The 25,668-nt window shown below is 50.9% G+C and overlaps 2 protein-coding genes across 2 annotated transcripts; one reads left to right on the top strand and one right to left on the bottom strand.

Moving 5' to 3' along the window:
* Positions 1–10,234: 10,234 nt before the first annotated feature.
* On the bottom strand, positions 10,235–21,083 carry AKAP17A (A-kinase anchoring protein 17A). The gene is made up of 5 exons (XM_063083490.1): positions 20,937–21,083; positions 18,074–18,851; positions 17,086–17,234; positions 13,387–13,627; positions 10,235–12,113 (listed from the first exon to the last, which is right to left on the bottom strand). Exons 2-5 carry the CDS (start codon positions 18,833–18,835, stop codon positions 11,190–11,192), a joined length of 2,076 nt encoding a protein of 691 aa, XP_062939560.1. The 5' UTR covers positions 18,836–18,851; positions 20,937–21,083; the 3' UTR covers positions 10,235–11,189.
* On the top strand, positions 19,423–21,067 carry LOC134367113 (uncharacterized). Its single transcript, XM_063083749.1, has 4 exons — positions 19,423–19,465; positions 19,618–19,760; positions 20,151–20,364; positions 20,487–21,067. The coding sequence occupies exons 1-4, from the start codon at positions 19,423–19,425 to the stop codon at positions 21,065–21,067; spliced, it is 981 nt and encodes a 326-aa protein (XP_062939819.1).
* Positions 21,084–25,668: the final 4,585 nt, after the last annotated feature.

Below are 25,668 nucleotides of genomic sequence, written 5' to 3'. Positions count from 1 at the left end.
TTGATTAACCATCTGATGGACTGAACAGTCTCTGGTCTCCTCCAAATGGGGAGAGAAGCGGGTGTATTTGTTTCCTGGCTGTGGTAACAAATCACCAAAAACTGAGGGTTTCAAAACAACAGAAACATATCTTCTCCCAGTTCTGGAGGCAGGAGTCTGAGGTCCAGGTGTGGCAGGGCCGAGCTCCCTCCAGAGGCTCCAGGGGAGGATCCTTCCTGCCTCTTCCAGCTCCTGGTGGCTCCAGGTGTCCCTGGACTAGTGGCCGCATCACTCCAGTCTCTGCTTCTATCTTCACGTGGCTTCTCCTCTGTGTCTGTGTCCCCTCTTCTGTCTCTCATGAGGACACTAATCATATCGGATGAAGGATCCACCGTACTGCAGTGTGACCTCATCTTGACTTACATCTTAATGACGTTGACAAGCACCCGACTTCCAAATAAGGTCACATTCACAGGTACTGGGGATTCGGGCTTGAACGTATCTTTTTAGAGAATACAACCTAAGTAGAGTAGAGCTAGGCTTCTGTTCATGTCTCTGGATCTTTAAAAAGCGACCTGAAACAATGCCTGTCTTTGCTTCCTTTTTTAAAAAATATTTATTTAATTTTTAATTGAAACATATTGATTGTACATATTTGTGGGGTACAGAGTGATACTTCAATACATGTATACAATGTGTGGTGATCAAATCAAGGCAATTAGCATATTCATCATCACAAAACTTTATCACTTTGTGGTGAGAACATTTGATCTCCTCTCTTCTAGCCATGTGACAGCACACAATGAATTGTTAACTATAAATGCCAGCACTACTGTAGACCACTAGAACTTATCCCCAATGAAATGACAATGACATTCTTCACAGAAATGGAAAAAGAAATCCTAACATTCATTTGGAACAACAAAAGACCCCAAAATAGCCAAAGCAATCCTGAGCAAAATGAACAAAGCCAGAGGCATAACATCACCTGATTTCAAATTATACTACAAGGCTATAGTAACCAAAACATCATGGCACGGGATAGAACAGAAGAGAGAACCTATATACTTACAACCATCTGATCTTTGACAAAGGCACCAAGAACATACACTGGGGAAGAGACAGCCTCTTCAGTAAATGGTGCTGGGAAAAGTGCACATCCATATGTAGAAGAATAAAACTAGACCTGTACCTCTCACCATATACCAAAATCAACTTAAATGGATTAAAGAGATATATAAGACCCAAAACTATAAAACGTCTAGAAGAAAACATAGGGGCAACACTCTAAGACATTGATTGGTCTGGGCAAAAATTTTAGAGAGAAGACCTCAAAAGCACAGGGAACAAAAGCAAAAATAGACAAATGGGATTACATCATACTAAAAAGCAAAGGAAACAACAGACTGTGAAGACAACCTATAGAATAGGAGAAAATATTTACAAATGCTACATCTGACAAGGGATTAATATCCAGAATACACAAGGAACTTAAACAACTCAACAGCAAAAAATAAAATTAAATTTAAAATAACCCAATTAATAAATGGGCACAGGCCCTGAATAGTCATTTCTCAAAAGAAGACATACAAATGGACAACAGGTATAAGAAAAATGATCAACACCATTAATCATCAGAGAAATGCAAATCAAAACCACATAGAGATATCATCTCACCCTGGTTAGAATGGCTATTACCGAAAAGACAGAGAAGAACAAATGCTGGAGAGCCTGTAGAGAAAGGGGGACCCACCCCCACACTGTTGGTGAAAGCATAAATTAGTCCAGCCATTAAGGAAAACAGCATGGACTTTCCTCAAAAAACTGAAAATAGATCAAGCAATCCCAGTGCAGGATATTTATCCAAAGAAAAGGACATGAGCATATCAAAGAGATGTCTGTACTCCCACGTTTACTGCAGCACAATTCACAATAGCCAAGACATGGAATCAGTCTAGGTGTCGGACAACAGATGGACGGATAGAGAAAATGTAGAATATACACACAGTGGAATACTATGCAGCCATGAAAAAGAATGACATCCTGTCTTTTGTGGCAACATGGATGAGCCTGGAAGACATTACGTTAAGTGAAATAAGTCAGGCACAGAAAGAGAAATACCGCATGATCTCATTTATATGTGGGAGCTAAAAAAAAACAAAAGTTTAAGTTGAACTTTTAGAAGTAGAGAGTAGAACTGTGGTTGCTAAAGGCTGGAAGTAGGAGTGGGGGATACTGAGAGCTTGGCTAATGGACCCCAAAGTACAGCTAGACAGTAAGAATAAGTTCTAGCCATCTTGGTTTTCTATTGCAAGCAAATGTGTCCTGAATCCCTCCGTCGATTTAGACTTGGAAATTATCTTTCACTGCATTTTTTGCCACAGCTAAATCTATGCGGTGAGAGCTGCAGTGAGAGGGGCTGTTGAAAGGCTGCCCTGCATACAGTGGCCACGTTATTTATTTTCCTCTCTGCCTTCCTTCCTTAGCCTCTAGGGACATCAGAGGCAGCCCGGGTGGAGCCACGTAACTGTTTGTGGAGTGCATGAGTGAAGGTTCCACAGCTTCTCCGTGGAGCGGGTTCGATGCTCCTTGAGCGGCCTGTGTGCAGCTCGCGTCCATGAAAGCCTGTCGTTCTGGACGGGCCCCGACTCTGAGCGTCCCTCCCATCTTTCCTCCACGGCTCTGCACCGTCTGTCTCCCAGTGTCTCTCGTCATCTCGTCATTCCCCATCACCCTGCGAGTCCCTCCCTTGCCCCTCTTGGCCTGAATCCCCTTAGAGCTCGTCCACTCGCAGAGGTGGACTTTCAGCAGCAGCCGCCTTTACTGCAGATTTCTCGTTGCTTCTCTTCCATCACCACCTGTCCTTGATTCGCGTCTGCCTGTTTTGGTTTCCTAATTTCTTGTCCTCTGCTGGTGAATGGAGCTCCTGTTCATTCCTCCGAGAATCTTAACCCGCTGTCATACTGAAGGTATTTAAGGGCACTCAACGGCCTGTGTTTTATTAGCAATGAACTCCTGGCGGTCAGCTGGTTTCCAGCAGGGAAGTCTGTCTCCCCCTATCCTCTTTTCTCTCCTCCCCACTCCTCTCTCTCTCCTTCTGTCTCTCCCTCTGTCTCTTCCTCCCAATCTCTGTCTACGTCTCACCTTCCCCTTTGCTACACCCCCACTCGGAGGTCACATCGCCCCGGCCTTCTGGGAGCAGAACCTGGACCAATAGCTCAAGGCCCTGTCCATGCTGAGGCTGGGGGGGGCACAAACTCCTCCCTGAGCTGGGTCCCGCCGTGCCCAGCCCTGCCCGGGGGCTGGCCCTCCGCACGCTCAGCTCCATGTAGACAAAGCCCAAATGCATATATATATATGTAAATTTAGAAACAAGATAAAAATAGCCTGCAATGGCCAAAACCACAGGCTTAGTCAAAATGCTCTGCCCAATACTCTTCGTAGGTGACCCACCTGCCTCTTTTTTCTAGGGTACCCACACTCATAGGAGACTTACAGACACCTGCAGGGGTGGACAATGGGAGCCCCGATTTCTCTCCTGTGCTGGAGTACAAGGAGATGGGAAACAGCTCTTTATTCTACATTAGTCACAAACAGACATTTACATTTATAAAAACCTATAAAATAAATGTAACAACCAATGTATAAAGTGTCCATAAAAAATAAAATACTATCATAACCGTTTAATGAATGGGGAAGTCTTTGTTCCTAGATAAAAAATAAATTAAAAATATACCATGATTCAGATCATAGTTAGGATGCTAGCAGTGTCAGACGTTGCCAAAATGAATCTGCAGATTTATCGCACTTCTCATGAAAAAAAAATCTTAAGGAATTGGTGGGGGAGGCAGGGGGCGAATTGGTTAAGCTGGGCATCAAGACATCAGGTTCATGCAAATGCCAAGAACTTTTTGGAAAGAAGAGAGACCTGAGGTGTGGGGTCTGGGGAGGCTTTTTAAGCAGGTGTGGTCTCCCAAATACGCAAAATACCCTCCTCAACTCACAGGAGACCTCTTGGCTCAAACAGGCTGGGAGCAAAACCATCACCCTCGGTTACAGGACGCAGAGAACCACCTGAGGAAGGGGGCACTCGAAGACCTCCCCAGCCAGGCCACCTGCATCAGCAACTGGGGTGTCATGAGTTTTTACACACGCCCCAGGTGACTCTAAAGTGCAGACAAGATTGAGAATCACAGGAATCGTGGGAGAGAATAAACACTAGTAGTCAGAAGAGGCTCTAGAACATCAATTCTAAAATGCACTTTTTTTTTCTCACATTTTAACATGCTGAAATTGGGATGTTGTGCTGGGTTAAATACTGTCCCCCTCACCAAATTCCTGAAACCTCAAATTTGACCTTATTTGGAAATAGGGTTTGGGTAGATGTAATTAGTTAAGATGAGATCATCCTAGATTAGGGTGGGCTCTACACCCAGTGACAAGTGTCTTTACAAGAGACAGAAGAGGAGACGCAGACACAGAGGAGAAGCCACGTGAAGACGGAGGCAGAGACTGGAGTGATGCGGCCACAAGCCCAGGGATGCCTGGAGCTACCAGGAGCTGGAAGAAATGAGGGGGATCCCCCCTGTATTCATCTGTTAGGGACTGTCATTAACAAAGTCCCACAGCCTGGTTGGTTTAAACAACAGGCATTTATCTCTCAGTCCTGGAGGCTGGAAGTCTGAGATCAAGTCTGGTTCCTCCTGAGGCCTCTCTCCTCGGCTTGTAGATGCCACCTTCTCCCTGTGTCCTCACATGGTTGTCCCTCTGTGCATGTCTGTGTCCTAATCTCCTCTTCTCTTAAGGACACCAGTCCTGTTGGATTAGGGCCCAGCCTAGTAACCTCATTTTACCTTAATCACCTCTTTAAAAACCCTATGTCAAAGTACAGCCACATCTGAAGTCCTGGGGGTTAGAACTCCAACAGGAATTTAGGGGACACAATTCAACCTATGACACTCCCCTGGAGTCTCTGGAGGGAGCGTGGCCCTGCCCACACCTCGGTTTCAGATTTCTGGCCCCCAGGACTGGAACCGAATAAATGTCTGTTGTTTTAAGGCCCCCATTTGTGGTGCTTTGTGACGGCAGCGCTAGAAAACCAATAAATTCCTCACTGTGTATGGTGGAATCAACAGCCACGTTCTTCCCTCTCGGTGGTGATGCGTATGTAACTCTGTCCCTCACAGTGGACGGGGTCCTGGGGTGCTGAACCTGTTGGTGGCATGTGGAAGAGAGGTGGGCATGAAATGTCAACAGAGAGAGGAGAGAGGGCCCACCTGGCAGGTGAGCTATACTCAGCTGAGCCGTGAAGAGGACACGGTGTGAGGGGTGGGGACCGATGTCCTCAGCTCCGCCCTGGAGCCCAGAGAAGGGCTGGGGCTGGCCAAATGCCTCGAGAGTCCTTTACGTGCTGTACTTCCCAAGCCAAATGAGACTTCTAAGCCTCTGGAAGACCAAGGCTTCCAGGGAATTAGATCAAGTAACCTCAAGAACCCAGGAAAGGAGAGATTAAAGAAAAAGTCAGAACATGACACACCTAATTTGCTATTACCATTTTAACCATTCTACAGTGTACACATCAGTGGCAATTAGCACGTTCACAGGGTCGTGCAACCACCACTTCTGTCTAGTTCCAGAACATTCTCATCACCCCAGAGACCCAGTAACCATTGGCATTCCCTCCCCAGGCCCTCTCCCCAGCCACAGGCAACCACTAATCTACTTCTGTCTCTATGGATTTGTCTGTTCTGGACATTTCACATAAATGGAATGACACACTGTGTGGTCTTATGCGTCTGGCATCTTTCACAGCATCATGTTTTCAAGGTTCGTCTACGTTGTAGCAGGAGTCAGCGCGTCACTCCTTTTCATGGCTGCGTAGTATTCCACTGCACGGACAGACCACCAGCCACTTATTCATTGATGGACATTTGGGTTGTTTCCCCTTTTTGTGATTGTAATTTACGTTGCTATAAATGTAGGTTTATATACATTTGTTGGGAATCCTATTTTCAGTTCTTTGGGGTATATATCTAAATTACTGGAGTTGATTACTGGATCATATGGGAACTGTAATGTTTTACTTTTGGAGGAATTGCTTACCATACTTCATAGCAGCCGCACCTTTCACAGTCCCAGCAACAGAGCACGAAGTTTCCCGGCTCTCCACACCCTCACTGACACCTGCTATGTTACTATTATTATTATTATTGTTGCCATTCTAATGGGTACAAACTAAATTTAACAGTGGTTACAGTAAATCGATTTCTCAAGTTTTCTACCACTGTTTCAATGTTACTTACTTCAAAGTTACTCATCTGTCATCATTTATAAAGCTGCACTGAGGATGAAGTTAGCCTGGAGATTTCAGTTTTTTCTCTTTTGCTTCATTGGAAACCGTGTGTTAAGGCACTGCTCCCAGCCACCGTCGCGGGCACTGCAGATCACCACAGGGAGAAAACAGAACACTGACCCTTGGAATCTACATTGTCACCAAGGGAAACAGACCAGTAAACAGACCAGCAAATGCAGACGTCCAGGTGGGGATATCAGAGGGCGTGTGTGGTGTGCAGAGAAGGAAGGGGAGGGAGAGCTGGACTTGGAGGGGGGGTGCTACTTTAAACAAGATGGTCGGGACGCACTTGACACCTGAGGCAGGAGGACATCAGTGATCCTAGGAGAGATGGGCACAGGGAAGGCAGGTGCATGGCCCTGGGGCACGCCTGGCCTGGAACAAGTAATCTGGAGGGAAGGAGGGAGGGGTGGGGGAGAGGGGAAGGCAGCAGCCACAAGCTCTTGGGGACTGTCAGGAACCCCTTTCCACTTGGTGTTTCCAGGAGAGGAGTAGGGGGTCTGGCCACCGTCACTGGCATCCCTCCAGCGGCCATTTGGGGATAAAGTGTCGGGGACACGGAGCTTGGCAGAGAGACCAGGGGCTGCCGCGCTTCTCCATGAGGAAGTGGGCATGGTGGGGGCACAGACAGGGGTGGCGGGAGGCTCGGGGCCGGACGCTTCCTTCAGGCCCCTGTCGGACAAGGGGCTTGAGAGGCAGGGAAGAGCCAGGGATGCCTCAGGCCAGTGTGGGGTCACCATTTTTCTGCGACGCAGAAGACCCTGGGAGGGCTGGGTTTGCAGGTGGACGAAGGCTGGAGATTTGATTTCGGATGCTTTGAGTCTGAGGTGTGTCTAGGATGACTTGTCAGGCTGCAGGGAGCGCAGACAACCCCAGTTAACACCTCCTTTCCATGCTCCCATGGAGCTGCCATGCCTGTGCCTCCGAAGACCAATGTGGTCACCACAAGGCCACCTCAGTAAAGGTGAACTCCCAAGAAGACAGTGGAGGGACCAAGGTGGTCACCAGGACAAACAGCCACCTCAGCACAGGTGAGCTCATAGGAAGACAGGAAGAGGGACCCAATGTGGCACTAGGACACAAGGCCACCTCAGTACAGGAGAGGGAACCAAGGGTGGTCACCAGGACAGTCATCACAGTACAGGTGAGCTCACAAGCAGACAGGGAGGGACCAAAGTTGTCACCAGGCCACCTCAGCACAGGTGAACTCACAGGTAGACAGGGGAGGGACCAAAGTTGTCACAAGGCCACCTAAGCACAGGTGAGCTCACAGGTAGACAGGGGAGGGACCAAAGTTGTCACCAGGCCACCTCAGCACAGGTGAGCTCACAGGTAGACAGGGGAGGGACCAAAGTTGTCACCAGGCCACCTCAGCACGGGTGAGCTCACAGGTAGACAAGGGAGGGACCAAAGTTGTCACAAGGCCACCTAAGCACAGGTGAGCTCACAGGTAGACAGGGGAGGGACCAAAGTTGTCACAGGCCACCTCAGTACAGGTGAGCTCGCAGGTAGACATGGGAGGGGCCAAAAGTGGTCACCAGACACAAACCAAAGTCAATATAGGGTGAGTTTTTAGTCAAACAAGTGGAGAGAATCTCAAGATCCGAACCAAGGACAGAAGGGCATCAAACTGCACACAGCTCAGAATCTAAAGTCCTTACTGTGAAACTGTGTGACGTAGAATCATACTTCCCCACCTTTGTTTCCAGAGTAAGTCAATGACTCTCCCACAGCTCATCCCGGTGTAAGTGCAATACACTGTGTGTGGTTGTACCTTCCCACCGTGACATAATAGTCCCCATCACCTAGGGAGAGGCTCAGGACAAAAGGCCATAAATGCGGAGGGTGGAAGGGAGGAGGAGAGAGAGAGACAGAGAGAGAAGGGGTGGGGAAGACAGAGAGAGAGCTAAGCTCTCCTTCGCACCCCGGGAGTCTGGGGGACACCGTAGAGACAAAATCTCATCAGTACCAAGCCTGTTTGGATCCATCTCCGTTCTCACCTCTTCGCCACTACTTGTGACTAATGGCACCTAGAGAAAACAAGAGCATTTCTAAAAAATAAACGGAAGTAGTGGGAACATGGAAAACCCTGCTCTAACTCGTAACGGTGGCCGATGTCTCAAAGCTGAGAGGACGAGACCAGAGGACCGGGGCCCCACCCCAGATAAGCAGCCTGGTGTCCTTCACATGACACCCCTTCGATCGCCGTCTTCTTCCTCCCATCGCAGGAAGGGAGTGTTTGGGGAAACGGTTGAAAACCAGTCACTCTGGCTCCCAAATCCACATTCCTCATCGTGCTGCTCCCGTGCCTTCAAAAGTAACTGCAAAGACGAGACTGGAACTTCGGCAGACTGGACACCTCTTCCCATCAGATGCCAGTCCTCCCTGCTCACTGCTGAACAGACGTCTGAGGGGAAATCACCCACGATGAAGGAGCATCATAAACGAGATACAAGTCAGTGGTCCAAGAAGACCTAGCAACCCTCAACGTGCACGCACCTAGTGACAGAGAGTTGAAACACGAAAGGCAAAGATGGAACCACAAGTAGACGCAGACAAAGCCGTGTTATCGTCGGAGACTTTGACAGCCCTCTCAGCAACTGACAGATAAATGCAGGTAGAATGACCCACACTTCCGTTATGTTTCTTGGTGGTTCTGGAAGCTGCATGTATATGAAGATCAACAGAGGGCACATTTAAATTTATTGCTGAGTCTCCTGCCCTATGATTCCCAATTCTGTAGGCCTGGGGCTGATGCTCTGAAGCCTTCCTGGACTTCCCCACCCCATGCACCCACAAAGTCACCCACCCCCATTTTGCCACATTTTCTCTTCTCCTGCTACCCCCTAGCCTGAGCCCCCACCTCCTCTCCTTGCTGTCTCTTTTCCAAGCTTAAGGACCTTCCACTTCTTGGCAGGTTGGAAGTAAAGCCTGATTTGTGTCACCTGGTCCACACCTACCTCTCCTGCTTCTCTTCTGGATACACCTCTCTCTGCTAAGACCTCCCAGCCACATTCACTTCCTCCTGACCCTTAGACACACCACATCCATCCCAATTGCACCGACCTCTGCCTGGCATGCTCAGCTCAGGAGGCCTCCCTGAGCTTATTACCACCCAGCCTTCTTTCCTCTTCCTGTATCTGTCCCCTGAGACGCTCAGGGTTGCAAGAGCACTGTTTTATCCAGCACCATATCCACAGTGCCCAGAGCAGTGCCCGGTCCTGGGACGTCCTTGGGGCCACTGAATAGGCACTCAGTGCTGGGCTAGAGGGAGCCTGACACGGATGGACGGGACTTCTGAGGGACATGCATATCCAAACGCTTGGCACCTGAGCACACCCTGCACCCACGACTTCAGTTATTATCAGACAAGACTAAAATACATTGGAGACAAAGGAAAACACATCTCATGCCTGGCTCAGATTTTGAGTGATAGGAGCCTGGGGTGGAAGAGGCACATGACTACCCCTCCATACCCTGAGAAGATCTGGGTTTTAATTAAACAGATCCATGAAGGGATTCTTCCTGCCTGCAGTCTCGGTGGGCAGCACTTTCTCCTACCTGACACTAATTTAGGTAGGGAAAGGAGTGACTTTTTCTTTAACTCACCTTAAAAACAGCTTTTAAGCTTTAAAAAAGATAGTTTTCCAAACTCACTAACTTTATGTTCTCAGTAAACAAACCAAATACCTCTTCAGATGCAGAATTCTCCCCACAGCACATCAGTGACAGGACTATGAAATCTATCAGAGCGAATCAGCAGTTCTTGGTAAGGCAAAGGATTTATATCGGTTTGAAATACTGTCAAACCAACTGAACAGAGGCGCAATGAACACGAAAATGACCAAAAACATAAGCATGAAAATTTTTACTTCATTGGAAAAGGATTTTATTTCACCATAAAAATGCAAACTGGAATAAACACCATCTTTCCCAACGTGAATGTTACAGCTATTTTTAAGTACTTCTGAGCTTCACTTTGAGAAGCAAACAATTACAAAATTTAACAAGTTCACAGCCTTAAATCTGTTTGAAACATTCCAAGTAAAAATAATTTAGCAAAACGGCTTCTTATAAAAACCACGCACACTAACCTTTCACCAGAAACCAAAGCTTTTTAACCAACCCTTTTTTATGCGCAACGACTTGAAGTTGTAAAAAGTGAATGTTTTGAAGTTAAGGAGCATCAGACCGCAGTGTACCACGCCCCCACACACCCACATCTGAAACAGTACAGCACATTCGAGCTTCTGATCTAAAAAGGACTTGAGCGTTCTTCAGAAGTGACCCGATGTGCCCCAGCATTGTGTTCCTCCAGCATCCCATCCAAACTGTGCTTCCCGCACCATTTAAATTACAGCGAAGAGGATTCGTCTCCAGGGCAAGGCTTTCCCACATTAGAGTCCTGAGTGTCCCTGCGGCTGTCCACACTTCTGACAGTTCACTGCGTGAGGTGCAGTTCCTGTATGGTGCACGTGGCGTGGCCCAGAACACAATGGAATTCGACCCTGCACACCTTCCACGGTGGGTCTGCCATTCGTACAACTGTCGGTCTGTGCGTTTTTGCTGATTTAGAGAGAACTGGCCATTTTAAAGCTATCAAATCAACAGCTGTAAAGAACTAAAGCTAGTGAGGGACGTCTACATGTTCAGAACTCAAGTGCCAGGATGCCATCGACCATCACAGAAAGCGGGCCTGGGATGCAACCCTCCTTGGGCAGTGTGGGTTCCTCTGACATTCTCGGCTGCTCAAGACACGCGGCTTTGCAGGGGGACGGAGAGCGGGTGACACGGGGCTGGGAAGTCCACACTGGTCCTGATCGTTCCTGGACTTGCTGCTGGGAGGGCACAGCCAACATTACCTGTTCCAGGTACTGCGGTGCCTGCTGGCGGACCGGGAGCGGGACCTGTCGCTCCTGCGGCGGTGGCGGCTGCGCTTCCGGCCAGCACTGCCCCTCCGCTCGCGGCTCCTGTCCCGCCTGCTGGACCTGTCTCTGCTGTGGGACCTGCGCACCCGGGGGTGGTCGGCGCTCGTGCTGCGCCGGTGGGGGCTGTTGTCCTTATGTGAGTGCTTCTTGTGGGGCCGCCGCTCCTTCCGTGGCCGACCCTCCTCCCTGCTGCTGGCCCGCCGCGCCCGGCTCCTCTCCCGCTGGTGCCGGTCCTCACCCAGTGCATCCCCACTGGCCCGGCCACGGCCCTTGCTGGGCTCTCGGTTGCACTTGTCCTGTTCTGACCGAGCATCCTTCCTCAGTACGCTCTGGTCGCAGGCGGGCAAGCCCTTGGGGTGCTGGTTGTTGTCGGGAATGCAAGCAAGCACGCCGGGGCACCTCTTCTCCGGTGAACCACTGTCGGGGGCAGCGTGGTAGGAGCCCTGGTTCTCCTCGGCCATGCTCCCATTCACATTTTTGGGAGCATGGTCGGCCTCCAGGTGGAGTGAGGTCTCCTTGAGGGCGCTGGGGCTGGGCTGGCCCGCGAGGGGCTGCAGCATGGTGGCACTGACGCAGCCGGCCGACACGGTCTGCAGGATGTCCAGCACGGGCTGCAGGAGGGCGGCGTGGGAGGTGCCAAGCTCGTCATGCACGCGGCCATCATCCGGCTTCTTGCTCAGCAGGATGCTCAGCAGGCGCTGGCGCAGCTCCCGCTCCTTCCTCTGCAGGCCCAGCGCACGCTCCTTCTCCTCCTCCACGCGCCGCAGCTCTGCCTCCTGCAGCCGCCGCCGGTCCTCCAGCTGCTGCAGCCGCAGCTGCTCCTCCTGCTGCTCCTGCTCCTGCAGCTTCGCCGCCTGTGGAAAAGAGGAGAACGCCACTTGAGAGAGACCCCGAGCCCAGCTGGATGATCCAAGCAGGTGCTGGGAGGGGGTCTTAAGGCCCTGTGGTCTGAGGGGTGCTGCAGAGACAGCTGGGCTGGACTGCAGCCCCCTGGGCAGAGGACGTCACCTGCAGCCTGGTCCTGCGCAGGTGAGGTCCACCCTGTCCAGTGCTCGGCTCCCATGGCCAGGCCCAGGGCTGTCATGCGTCTGAGCAAAGAGGATCCCTGGCAAAGCGACCTGGCACAGCCCCGGGGCAGGCGTCTCAGGCAGGGCTGTGACCGCACCCTGCATACCTGCCAAGTTGGCAGACAGGGCCTGCTGTTAGGTCGCAAGCGGTCGCCAGCAACAGGGAGCTGAGATTACACCGCAGACACAGGCAGCTGCCGGGACGTGCCCGGCCTGGCCTGGGTTAGTGTCTTCAATATTCACCATGAGATAAGAGCTGAGCTGCCGCATGTCTCAGCGCTCTTGCCACGCTCCTTCCCGGGACTTATCACAACTGTAATTAGACAACAGGTTAGGGTAGCCCCGCATCTGACTCCGCAGGAGGACACGGCCCTCCTGAGGACGAGGAGTGTGCTGGGGAGGGAGGTTCACTCTGCCCCGGCCACGGCTTCAGGGAGTTACCAGTCACACCTCCAGGAGAACCAAGGAGGCTCCCACCCGGAGAGGGCCACTGGGACCATGCTGGTGAGCCCCGCCAGACTTGCAGCTGTGGAGGGCGCCAGGCCCACCACAGGTCCCCTTTGTACAAGGAGGGCTCGGCTTCACCCCGTCTCAGGAGCTCAGTGAGGTCAGAGCCAGTCCACTGACCAAGCTGGGACACAGGCTGCGTGTCCTCAGCCACATGATATCCATGGGGCCAAGGGAACCTGTACATGCTCGCTGCTCCCTCTCCCTGGGGGTGGGGGACACCGTGAGCCTCCACCTGGCCACCCAGAGGCTGTCAAGCCAGCACTTGGGAAGCCCAAGCGCACAAGATGCTTAGCAAAGCTCTATCAGGTTTGTAAAAGTGAAGTGTGGTCTGGAACTGCAGAGGAGCACTCCCAAGTACAACAGAGGGTGAGGTGCATCCTCGGCGTGGAGACCTACTTCTTTCGGTTATGGTTGCAACCGGCCCAGGAAAGAAGGGCCACGACACCAACCACATCACTCAGAGGAACGCGCAGACAGGGCCAGAGAGCAGGGGCGGCTCCTGTGCCACAGGACAGACGAGACAAGCCACCCAGCCCCCAGCCGCAGGTACCTTGGCTCTGCTCAGCAGTTCTGCAATCAGCCGGATAGACTGCAGGTTCCTCTGGGCCAGCAGCAGTTTCCTTTCCTCCAGTTTTATCTTCTCTTGTAACTTCTTCTGCTCTTCTGCTTGTAGCTTCTCGAGCTTTTTCTGATTCCGACGGAACGCACGGTCCCTCTGTTTTTGCTCTCTTTTGCGAAGCTTCTCCTCTCTTTTCCGTTCTCTCTCCAGTTCTTCCAGTTCTTTCTGTTTCCTGGGCAAAACACATGAAGGGCTGTTAGGCACAACGTGCTACAAGGTAAACACACCATACACGATCAAGGCAATATTTTAAGCCAGGGAGCAAGGATGGATACAGGATGGATACAGGATGACGGGTATCATTTTAACTCTTTGTCCCCAAATACATTTTAGTTGGATCAAAGTAAACTGAGAAGCAGAAGGAGCCAACAGGGTGAAGTCTCATAATCTTCCCATGTGATCCCAAATCAGAAACCTGAAGAAAGGAACCAATGGATCTGAGTACATCAAAATCTGAGTTTTGACTGAGACGCAGTGCCAGCTGGTAGAAACACAGACGGGCTTGGGAAAAGTATCTTCGGCAACACAGAACGTGACCACTCTTCAGATGACAACACAGGACTCAACCATCCTTAAGGCAACAACATGGAACACGACCATGCTTAAGACAACAACACAGTATGTGGCCATCCTTAAGGTGACGACACGGGACATGACCATCCGTAAGGCAAAGCCACAGGACGTGACCATCCGTGAGGAAAAGACACAAGACGTGACCAACTTAAGGCACAGTGTACTTTGCTACCACAAAAAAAAGGCAACCAGCGCAGCAGGGAAAACAAAGCCCCTCTCAGCATGAGAGCACATCTGGCTGACAAACCCACGAGGAAATGCTCAGCTTCACCCCAGCGCGTTCGTCAGGAAGACAAAACTCAGTGTCAAGAGCCGAGGCCATTAGGACACAGGCTTTGGCTCAAAAACACAAATGTGTAAACACGACTAGTGAATGCTGCAGTGTGCTGCCTGTGGGGGTTCTCCCCTCAACAGGGGCTTTGGCAAGAGGCTGCGCAGGGAAAGGGAGGGGGGTATTGTAAAGGCTGATCTGAGTCTCCTGGACCTGGGGAGAGGGAAGAGGCCATCTGGCTGGAGCTCAAGGGATGCTGTGAGTGAGGGAAATCATTCCGTGCATCGATCATGCTGTTGGGCATGTGGCTTTACCCAGTTAATAAATCTCATCATACTGTCAACTGAAAACCAGCACACTTTATTGCATGAAAAGTGTCTGTAACTGCAATAAAGAGAGTGGTAAACATCCCGCACACAGCTGGACAGACAGGACCTCCATGCCAGTGGCCAGGACCACCAGGGCCGGGCGTCTACACCAGTGCCCAGCAGCCCCCGAAGTCAGCCCTCGAACACCCTGCTTTCAACTCTCATTGGCACTGAGCACCAGTGAGTGGTCCAATGCGGCCCCCATGACAGCCCAGAATGCAAGGAAAGCCACCTGCTGCAGGGTATCCCGGGATCAGAGGACTCCTGACAACATCTGCCATCTCATGAGGTCACTACCTATTACTGGTAGATGGTGACTTTTCTTTAGAACAAATCCACACCACGCCCAAACAGCTAGTGTCCTAGCAATCCTCGGTAGTGGCAGGCGAAGTGGAGATGTTCTGGAAATGAGGACCAAATGCCACAAGGAGTGACATGCCCCCACCCAGGGAAAGTTAAGAAGAAACTATGGATGAGTTTACACAGTGCACCCTCATCGTCCTCTGGCTTTAAACTTTATTCAAACAGACTGACACAGTAAAAAAGTCAAAGCTACTCTTGCTTGCACGGGACAAGGAAGACAGGACTCCTGCAGCCCTGACAGGCATATTGCATGGGCTGGAAAAGAGTAAAATCGTGCCCAGGTGAAGCCAGACCTGCAGAGACGGCAGGAAGAGAACAGAGCACGAGGACAAGGGCAGAGAAGCCAAGACGAAGGGGGTGAGAGCCAAGGATCAAAACCCTCCCTGCCCAGCAAGAGGAGAGACGGCAAAGCACTCAGCCCAGGCTCGGGGCTCAAGCTGAAGACCAGTTACAAGCGACAGCGCGAAGGTCTCCACATGGGGGAGCACACAAGAGAAAGTGTCACTGCATCGTGAGGTGTAGATGTCCCATGAGCTCCAAGAAGGGTGGTCACTACAGCCAAGTGGAGCCCTGCAGCCACCACAGCTGGACACACTGCAGGCAGGCCGGGTCATCGTTAGGAGGAGGGCTCCCCGTGCTCTATTTCTTATTAAAACTGAACCACCCAGGAAGAGAAATGCTGCAGGCTTCCCGTGGGCCTGGCCTCAGGCTCACACCCCAAGAAAGTGCATCAGGGCGCCCACGAGGACGTGGCGCCCTCCCCTGCCAGCTCCAAGTGGCCACACTACCTATTCCCCCTTCCCCCCCATTCTGCCTTCTGACCAGACAGACGGACACAACCAGTTCCCTAACGTAAAGGTTGAGGCTCCACCTCAGAGCTGCTTTCTGAAACACTGTGGAGCCAGTCCCTAAGACTGAGGGCTGGGGACTGTGTCACGGTCTACTGCTCCTAGAGTGAGGACAAGGCCCGCTGAGACAGGGCCCAGGTTGTGTGCGCGCTGGAAGACGTCTGCAAGTGAGCCTCCCGCCGCCGCTCTTCCTGGCTCTCCTGGGAGCATGCTGACACCTGGGACACGGATTCAATATAAAATCCACACTCCTCCTGCCCCCCGACCCCGCCAAGAGCCTGCCATCGTCCCACACCCTGAAGTGAGTTGTCTTCCCCTCTGCACTGCCCGCCTTGACCCCCGGGACTCCCGACAGCGGATGGGGACTTCTCTCTCCCCGATCCACGGCCACACACGCGCGCTGCGCCTGCCGTGTCTCATGACCCTCCAGCATTCACATCCACGGGCCGACAGCCCTACTCACTCTTGGGAACACAACATGGCGCTGCGTCAGGAGTAACACACATGGTGTGAACCCAGTGCCTGTGAATGCACTTCTCGGGCTCCAGTGCAAAGATCAAAACAGCTGGATGCGTGAACACATCCGCATCAGCACTGCATACGACCGTGAAAACGGAAACAAAACAAGTACCCCACAGCTAAACCAGTTAAATCGTAAACCAAAGGCCGTTAAGGGGTGAACCCAGCCAAACCAAACATGTCTGAGACTTAACATCAGCAAAATAAGGCAGAGTAGAAAACGTGTAATACATGCACACAAAAATGCTATCAAGAAACACACTGCTGAGGTGACATGAATTTCTCCTTACAAAACCCCTGTAATATAGATGGTTTGATGACTTTCACAATGCTAAAAACAAAAGATAAAAAAGAAGGAAACATCATAACCTGAGTTTGCCCTTGGATATCTAAGACGTGGTGAAAGGCAATTACTTTAAAAGCCTCTTAAATGAAACTGGGTCTCTTTTTTTTTTTTTCAATCTGGCCAACTTCATCAACTCTCTCCTTCATTTTGTAAATGGAGCTTCAACCTAAATGCAAAACTGCCAGCGGACAAGACATCCTGCTTGTTTCAGCAGGATTTGCAAACTGCACCCAGGGAGGAGGTGCTGAAGGAAAGGCGTGACCCAGCAGAGACGGTGTCCCAGCAAGCACCACACACAGGCACACAGGTGCACACACGAGGCCCTGCTCCTGCAGGACATACCTTTCCTCCGCGCGCTGTCTCTCCTCCGCTTCCTTCTCTCTGCGCTTCTGTTCTTCTCTCTGCTGCTCCAGTTCCTGAAGCTTCTGCCTCTCAAGCTGCCGCTTCTTAATTGAGGCATCACTTAGGTGTTTGGTGGAATCAAAAGAAACCTTTAGAAGCAAGAAATGGTGTAAAGCAGCGTTCTCTGAAAGCTCTTTGAACACCCAGCAACAGCCTGTGCAAGGCGTGCTCCCGCAGTCTGCATGGACACCGAGTCACCTTGGACAACCCGAGCTACCACTTACCATTCGTGTGCGATGCAAACCCAAACAGCAGGGTCCAGAAGTCGACCAACCTGTCTGAGGTCACATGATTAGCGACTCAGGACCTAGCTCACCCCAAGAAGTTATGGCTCAAAAAGGGAATGCAAGCTATCCCTATGATGTAACCTGCCTTCACCACAAGTTAAAAAGTAGTTAGTTACTATCATTACAAGGCAATTTTCCCCATTCTATTAGCAGGGGCTCCGTTCCTTATGCAAGTGCCACCAAATGGCCACTACAGGGCCCTGTGCCTACATTCACATGGTGTGTGAGCATCTTACTGCCACGAAAACCCAGTCTCCTTTACAAGGCTGGTTTAACTATCACTGCAAAGCCAACACACATCAGAGTCAATAATGATAAAAGAAACTTTAGGCCCTACTTTAAAGGAACCTTTTGAGAGGTACCAGGCTCTCTTGGCTCTGACGTGGTTAAAATCCCCTTCAAAGTATCCCTGACAGTCAACTTCTCCCCTTCCTTAAGACATTTGGCTCTTCCGCATTTTCGATAAGATACAAAATGCACAAAAGACCTGTTCTCATACCTGTGCACCTGAAATTCTACTGAACACAGTACTGTTGCAGTTTTATTTACGGGGAGTGTTCCCACCATCTAAGGGGGACAGGTACAGAACATCCCGACTCTCCAGGACAACAGCATGCTTGGGTCTGGGCACAGGCTCTCACCTTGATGTTGCAGGCCACTGCCTTGCCGTCCTCGCCCTTGAACATGAGCTTCATACCACGCAAGGCGCTCATGGCCTGGATAAAGCCCACATACTCGCGATACTGCACATATGCCTCAAAGTTCAAGTGTCCCCCGAAACTGAACGTGTGGAAGTTCCGACCCGTCATCTCCTCCCGGTAGGGGTCGAGCATGGGGATGTCCACGTTCCGTATCTCCCCAAACTTCTCAAACACCTTCACGAGGACCTCCTCGCTGGGCTTCTCTGAGCCCGACTCCTTCAGGGCGAACCACTTGCAGGGTAGCCCCTCCAGGTGGATGGTGTCCGGCCTCTCCCCCGGCAGAGTTTCGTTCATGTCCTTGGCGTCACGGAAGAAGGAGTCCCAGTCGTGGCGGGTGGGGAAGTCTATCTTGAACTCGGCTGCACGCACCTTCAGGATGTCGGAGAAGCCGCTGAGCTTGATGGTCTTGCCGTCGAGGCAGGCCAGGAACGACTTGACCAGGCTCTTGTTCTCGACCTCACCCTCAAAGCGGATGAAGTCCATGGTGCTCTTGGAGATGCGCAGGGTGGAGAACTGGTGGCTGTGCACCATACTCTTCAGCCTCTCCATCACCTCCCAGTTGGAGATGGACTTCCCCGGCTGCTTCAGCTGCGGGAGGGCCACGCTGATGGTCATCTTCGTGATGGGTTTGAGGTACAGGCCGTACATGGGGCACAGCTCCACGGCCTCAGATGTGTCGTGCACTATGGTAGCTGCAGCCATAGCCAGGACTTTGGGGCTGAAACACAGAACAGGCAGTCAGGGAGAGGCCCCGGGAAGACGTGGGGCCACCTCGGCTGGCACTTGTGACCCAGAGAAGAGAAACTCATATAGTCTCTGCTATGTGACACAAAGCAGTCTCTACCTCATCAGAAGCCATCATCAACTGAATTTTGTTTTTAACACAAATCATTAAGACCATACTTAAGGGAAAAAAACAGGGTTGATAAAAAGCTTTTAAAAAGTTTTGTGTCAAAAATCTCTGTCACTGTTCACCCAACACTTCCCCCAGGTCTGCGGAATAGAAGCTGGTGTGACCAGTTCCCTGACCTTGGGTGTAGCAGGGAGTAGCAGAGAAGGGGCATGTGAGAAATACCTGGCTCCACAGAAGGCTGCAGAGCACACGCTGGGGAAGAGAAGGGGCCAGAAAGAGCGCAACCCCAGCACCTGGGAAGGTTTTGTGGAGGCCTTGTACAGGGCACTTCAAAAAGTTAACAAGAAGAATGCATTATCTTTTAATTCTACCTTTCCACAGACTCTTTTGAAGAAGTCTCACACTTGCATTGATGAAACAGAAAGGAAGTCTCAGGATGGAAAACAAATTGACAACCGTGTGCTTTAATAATCCTGACGGTGCGCAGACATACCCTCTTTTTGCCCAACTTAAAGCCAAAAAGCACAGACTTTTCCAAAACTTGCAGCTTGGAAGGTATGACTGAGCCCTCTTCTTCCCTACTTCTTTAACCCAAGTCTTCCCTACTGGTCTGACAAGTTGGTGCTTCCAGAGAGCCATGCTTGGGTGGTGGAAGAGCTTGACCCACAGAAACCAAACAACACAGGCGGCTGCGTCTTCCACCCACCACTTCAACCCTGGGCCCCAGGAGGCCCTGCCCAGGAGGCCCTGCTGATCCACCAGCCTAAGCCCAAGGTGGGAGGGTCAGAGCAACCTGAGTGGGTTAGTGCTGCAGGAGAGGGGCTCCAGCCTAAGCAGAGACAGGGGAAGGTGAACCTCCCCAGAATGCCCCCAGGAGCCTGAGCCAGAATAGCTCCCATCTGTGTATTCCTGGCTTCCCCATACAGTTGCTTTCAAGCCCCAGGTATTTCCAGCCCCCTCAGCTCCCCCATTACCACCCCAAGACCCCGAACCCCTGTCTTCCTGGCCCAGCCCCCAGCCCCTCAGGCTCCCTGGCCCCCAATCTCCGGGGGTCCCCATCGCCCCTGGCCCAGCCTGCAGGCCTCCCGGGCCCCCAAGTCTCCCTCGGCCCCAACCCAGGCTTCCCCTGCCTGGCACCCAGCACCTAACCTACCCCTTCCCCAGCCTCCCCAGTACCCCAGGCCTCAGCAGCACCCCCAGCTGCCCCAGGCCCCCCGCACCCTCCTAGTCCCCCGGTACATCCCCAGTTCCCACCACGTACAACTCCCGTATCCCCAGTACCATCGGTCCCCCAGGACCCCCATACGGCTTCCCAATGCCACCCTGGCCCCCAGCACAGACCCCAGGGACTATTTCTGGAACCCACGTACGATCCCCGGTACTGCCCCAGACTCCCAGATCCCCTCAGACCAGCCCCCAACCCCCAGACTCCCGGACCCCTGGCCCCCCCAGCTCCCGCCCGGTCAAGGCCCCGGCCCCCGGCCTAACCCCCGGGACCAGGGACTCCACAGACCAGCTCCCGGACTCCCAGCTCCTGGACTCCCAGCTCCCGCCCGGCCAAGGTCCCGGCCCCCGGCCTAACCCCCGGGACCAGGGACTCCACAGACCAGCTCCCGGACTCCCAGCTCCCGCCCGGCCAAGGCCCCGGCCCGCTTCCTCGGACTCCCCCGCCCGGCTCCCCAGTCCCCCGGCCCCCAGCCCTCCGGGCCCCACCCCCCAGCTCCCGCCCGGCCAAGGCCCCGGCCCGGCCCCCCGGCTCCCCGGCCTCCCCCTACCAGCTCCCAGCCCGACCACCTCCCCAGCCCCCAGTCCCCCGGCCCACCGACCCCCCAACCCACCCGGCTCCCCAGCCCGCAGGCCCCCAGCAGGCCCCCGGCCCAGGCCGCAGCCCCGGCTCCCCGCCAGCCTGGCTGCGGACGGGCGGCAGGCCCGGCGGGCTTGGGCGCTCACCGGCGCGGGACTCCGCCAGCGACCCAGGCCGCCACCGCCGCTGGCCCGCGCTCCCGCCGTCCCCCGACGACCCCCGGGCAGGCGCGGCCTCACCGCCCGGCGCCGCCACAGTCCGTCGGAGGCGCCCCTGATGTGACCGGCCACCGCCCGCCCCCTGTGACGCACTTCCGCTTCCGGCGCGCGGGTCGCGGAAGCGGCCGCGCGGCGGCTCCGGGCTTCTCTTCCTCACCCTCGCCCCGCCCCCAAGGAGGCGGGACTTCCGGGGGCGGGCTCGGCATTGCGCGTGCGCGATCCCGCCCCGCCCGCAGGCTGCACCTGTGTCCAGGTCCCCTAGAGGCTGCGCCTGAGGCTCCCTGTGCAGCCACGTTCCTTATGCCAGAGGGGCCTGGGGCTTGTTGTGTGGGACTAAATTCTGATTATAGGTTATATGTAATAAAGTTCTACAATATGATAGAATTATATAATATAAACTGCACATAATGTACTTATATATTGTATATAAATTATATAATTCCATGATGTAACTGTGTGACATGATTCTATCCTTTGATAGTGTATATACTATAAACTATAAATAATGTGCTTGTGTCATATGATTATACATAAATTATATATAATAAAACTCTAATACAATTCTATAATATAATTCTATCATGTGATAATATAATTTTATCATACAATAGAATTATATAATAATGAATTGTATGTAAAGTACTCATAATGTAATACATAAATTCTTTATAGTATAATTCTTTAATGTAATTCTATGATATGATAGAGTCATATGGGATTATAAAATTATACATAATATACTTTTATAATATATGGAAATTATATATAATATACTTCTGTGATAAAACAGTCATATACATTATTCAGTTATTAATTTTTATCAATGAATAATATATTCATTGCATACTATCATTATCCAATGTAATTGTAAGGTAATAAATTAGACTTTATTAAGTTCCAAAAGCATGCCAGACTGTGTGAGGCATGTGCTCCTGATGCCCCAAATCTGTCACAAGTTCCCAAACTGGAAATCAAGGCTGGGAGAAGAAAAGGAGGCAGTTTCTGTTATTCAACACGTGCTGCCAAAGGATTAGCTCCAGAGGAAGCCGGGGTGGGTGAGGAAACCCTGGTGTTAAGTGTCATTTTGAGAAGAAAGATGCTTACATGTATTTCCTGGGTGTTTACTCTGTATGAGTCACTTAATACACTTAATACACTGTACTTAGAGGCAGGTCCGATCGTGAGTCTACCCTTGACTCATAAGCAAACAGCAGCATCAGAAGCCCCAGTGAGGGGACAATTCTTTGAACCCAGGTAAGGTTCTCAGGGGATATATATCTTTGCTGTCTTCATTTACCTTTTCATTTTGCTTAGGAACACAGAGGTGTTTAAGGTTCTCTTTAAAATCTTTCTCCCCCTTTACGGAAAATGGTATGGAGATTCCTCAGACAATTACAGATAGACCTACCCTATGACCCAGCTATTCCATTGCTGGGAATATACCCAGAGGAATGGAAATCATCAAGTCGAAGGTATACCTGTTCTCCAATGTTCATTGCAGCACTCTTTACAATAGCTAAGAGTTGGAACCAGCCCAAATGTCCATCATCAGATGAGTGGATAAGGAAACTGTGGTACATCTACACAATGGAATATTACTCTGCTATAAAAAAGAATGAAATACTGCCATTCACAGCAACAGGGATGGACTTACGGAAAATTATATTAAGTGAAATAAACCAGGCACAGAAAGAGAAATACCACATGTTCTCACTTATTTGTGGAAGCTAAAAATAAATAAATAAATAAATAAATAAATAAATAAATAAATAAATAAATAAATAAACATACAAATAAACATTTGGGGGGTGTATTAGAAGACACAATAATCACAACAAGTCCTTGACCTTGTTAAGACAAGTGAACAGATATGATGTTGATGGGGAGGGAAGCAGAGGGAGAAAGGGGAATTGGTTAAGGGACATGAAAATCAACTACATTGTATATTGATATATTAAAATAATTTTTTTAAAAAAAACAAAGAAAAAACATAAATAAATAAAAATAAAATCTTTCTACCAAATGCTGCTTTGCATGTTGATGGGTGTGTGTGTGTGTGTGTGTGTGTGTGTGTGTGTGTGTGTGTGTGTGTGTGTGTGTGTGTGTGTGTGTGTGTGTGTGCGTCCCTGGAGAGATGTTACATCTAGAAACTTTTTCCACTTAGCTCTCTCAAGCATTTCCAAAGCAAATTAAGCAATGAAGTAGTCAGTATTCCCAAATCAGCAAGCACCAAGAGATGATTATAATACTATGGAAGATGTTCAAGGAAAATGCTTTTAAATGGCTCAGCAAAACATCCCTCTCCTGGACGCACCTCAGAAATAGAAAAACAAAGTTTTCTGATATCTGCATCCCTAATCTTTTGTCTCAGTGAGATAGGCACATTTCTTTGATATGTACAAGGCCTGTATAATTTCCCCCCACTGAATGTACAAGAGAAATCCAAATATGATGGGTTATCACACTCATGATTCTAATGCAAAGAGGCAGGAATTTTGCAGGTACAATGAAGTTTCCTAATCAGTTGGCTTCAGGCTAATCAAATGGGTGATTATTCTGGGTGGGCCTGACCTAATCCGGTGAGCACTTTAAAAGAGGGTCCAGAAGCCAGAGTTAATGAGTCAGAGAGATTTGACACAGCACAGATACTCCCTGTTTGCCTTGTGGTGGAGAATGCTATATGGCAGGGATCAGCAGGCAGCCCCTGGAATATGAAGGACCCAATCCTCCATCTACTGGGAATTCTATTTTCCCAACAACCAGTGATTGAGCTCAGAAGAGAGCCCCAAGCCTCAGATGCAATTGCAGGCTCAGCCAACACCTTGATTTCAGCCCAACGAGACCCTGAGCAGAGAACCCACCAACCCTGTATCTGGACTCCTGACTTACAAACACCGAAAGATCTTAGATTTGTTTCTTCTACCCACTAGCTTGTACTAATTTGTTACAGGGCAAAATATAACTGATACACTTAGTATGAACATATACATCCTACGTCCTCATTAACCCCAGAAACTCATGCTTCTCATTCCAAGCAGAAAATATTTCCTTTCTATGCATAAATAAGCAACAACTTTATCATCATCACTGTGTCAGCGTCCTAGGGCTGCTGTAACAAGGTACCACAAACTGGGTGGCTAAAACTACACAAATGTATTCTCTCACAATCCTGGACACCAAGAGTCCAAACTCAAGGTGTCAGCAGGGCTGGTTCTTTTTTGGAGGCTCTGAGGGAGACTGTCCCACGCCTCTCTCTGAACTTCCAGTGTTTACTGGCAATCCTTGGCATGCCACGGCTTGCAAATGCATCTCCCCCACCTCTGCCTCTGTTGTCACGGGGCTGGGTGTCTGGGTCTTTATGTGGCATTCTCTTCTGTGTGTGTTTGTCTTCGTGGCTCTTCTTATAAGAACACCAGTCATGTTGGATGAGGGGCCACCTTTCTCCACTATGACCTCAACCTTCTCAGGCCACGTGGCTGATTCCCGTAGGGTCAGGACTCAGCCATGGTGCAAGATGAGGCCTGCTCCATTGTTTATAAGCAGATGACACAACCTCCCTCAACCTCTCTGTCTTTCTGTGAAAGGGGACAACAGCGTTTGTCCTGTCCTTGTTGGAATGTCAGCAAGCATACATCAGATTCTGCATGGAAGGCATCCAGCGGTCACTTTGTACAAGATAAAGGTACAGAACAGCTGCTGGGTGGTGGGGACGGGTGTCCCTGTTGAGATGCAAAGAAAAAGAATGGAGGAAGAACCAGGCAGGGGCCACTGTCTGCTCATTACCCCCCCAGAAGAGAAGGCTGTTTAGAATGCAGGAGAGCCACATGCCCAGGTCTCAGGCACCAGGATGACCACAACCCCCATTCCTGTGGGCTGCCTTGAAAGGGGCCTGTCTCATGTCAAGGTTGTGGCCCCTGGAAGTCAAGTTCTCAATGGACCAGCTGTCCTGGGTTGAAGAGTGACCTGTAACCTCAGAGTGGGACCTTATTTGAAAATAGGGTCTTTGCAGATATAGTAAATTAGGACGAGATCATACTGGAGTAAGTTGGGCCCTAAATCCAATGACAAGTGTCCTCATAAGAGACAGAAGAGGAGACATGGACACAGAAGAGAAGCGACATGAAGACAGAGGCAGAGACTGGAGTGATGCGGCCACAAGCCCAGGGATGCCTGGAGCCACCAGGAGCTGGAAGAGGCAGGAAGGATCCTCCCTGGAGCCTCTGGAGGCAGCACGGCCCTGCCACACCTGGACCTCAGACTTCTGCCTCCAGAACCAGGGAAGGAAAATCTGTTGTTCTAAGTTACCTGATGTGTGGTGATTTGTGACAGCAGCCCTAGGAAATTGACACTCCACTAACAGTGTCCCTTCTCTTCCGGTCCTGCCCCCTTCCCCTTTCCTCTTGACATATGTTGGCATGAAACAGGAAGAAACATGGGCTTAGCCAGGTTTCACTGAAACATTCCAAGAGTGGTTTACAACCACCAATGCCAATCATGCCTGGTGACCCCCAGGTGGGAGGGGACGCCCACGATGCCCCTATCCAGGGCTGTGTGGCCCTGCTTAGGACGGGCTGTGGACGCGGCTTTCCCTGGGAGCTATTCACCTTCGGGTACTACAAGACACATACTACTCATAGAATTACAAGAAACAGACAGGAAA

The sequence above is a fragment of the Cynocephalus volans genome, chromosome X, assembly GCF_027409185.1.
Source record: "Cynocephalus volans isolate mCynVol1 chromosome X, mCynVol1.pri, whole genome shotgun sequence".
Lineage (NCBI taxonomy): Eukaryota > Metazoa > Chordata > Mammalia > Dermoptera > Cynocephalidae > Cynocephalus > Cynocephalus volans.
Note: the sequence above shows the minus strand (reverse complement) of the source record. Positions and strands in the feature narration are given on the sequence as shown.

Coding starts and splice junctions, on each gene's coding strand:
- AKAP17A (XM_063083490.1), bottom strand. CDS start 18,835: ATGGCTGCAGCTACCATAGTGCACGACACATCTGAGGCCGTGGAGCTG. Junction 17,235..18,073: donor CAGTGGCCTGCAACATCAAG/GTGAGAGCCTGT, acceptor TTGCTTCTAAAG/GTTTCTTTTGATTCCACCAA. Junction 13,628..17,085: donor AGACAGCGCGCGGAGGAAAG/GTATGTCCTGCA, acceptor TGTTTTGCCCAG/GAAACAGAAAGAACTGGAAG.
- LOC134367113 (XM_063083749.1), top strand. CDS start 19,423: ATGGAAAACAAATTGACAACCGTGTGCTTTAATAATCCTGACG. Junction 19,761..20,150: donor TCCACCAGCCTAAGCCCAAG/GTGGGAGGGTCA, acceptor CCCCTTCCCCAG/CCTCCCCAGTACCCCAGGCC. Junction 20,365..20,486: donor GAACCCACGTACGATCCCCG/GTACTGCCCCAG, acceptor CCCCGGGACCAG/GGACTCCACAGACCAGCTCC.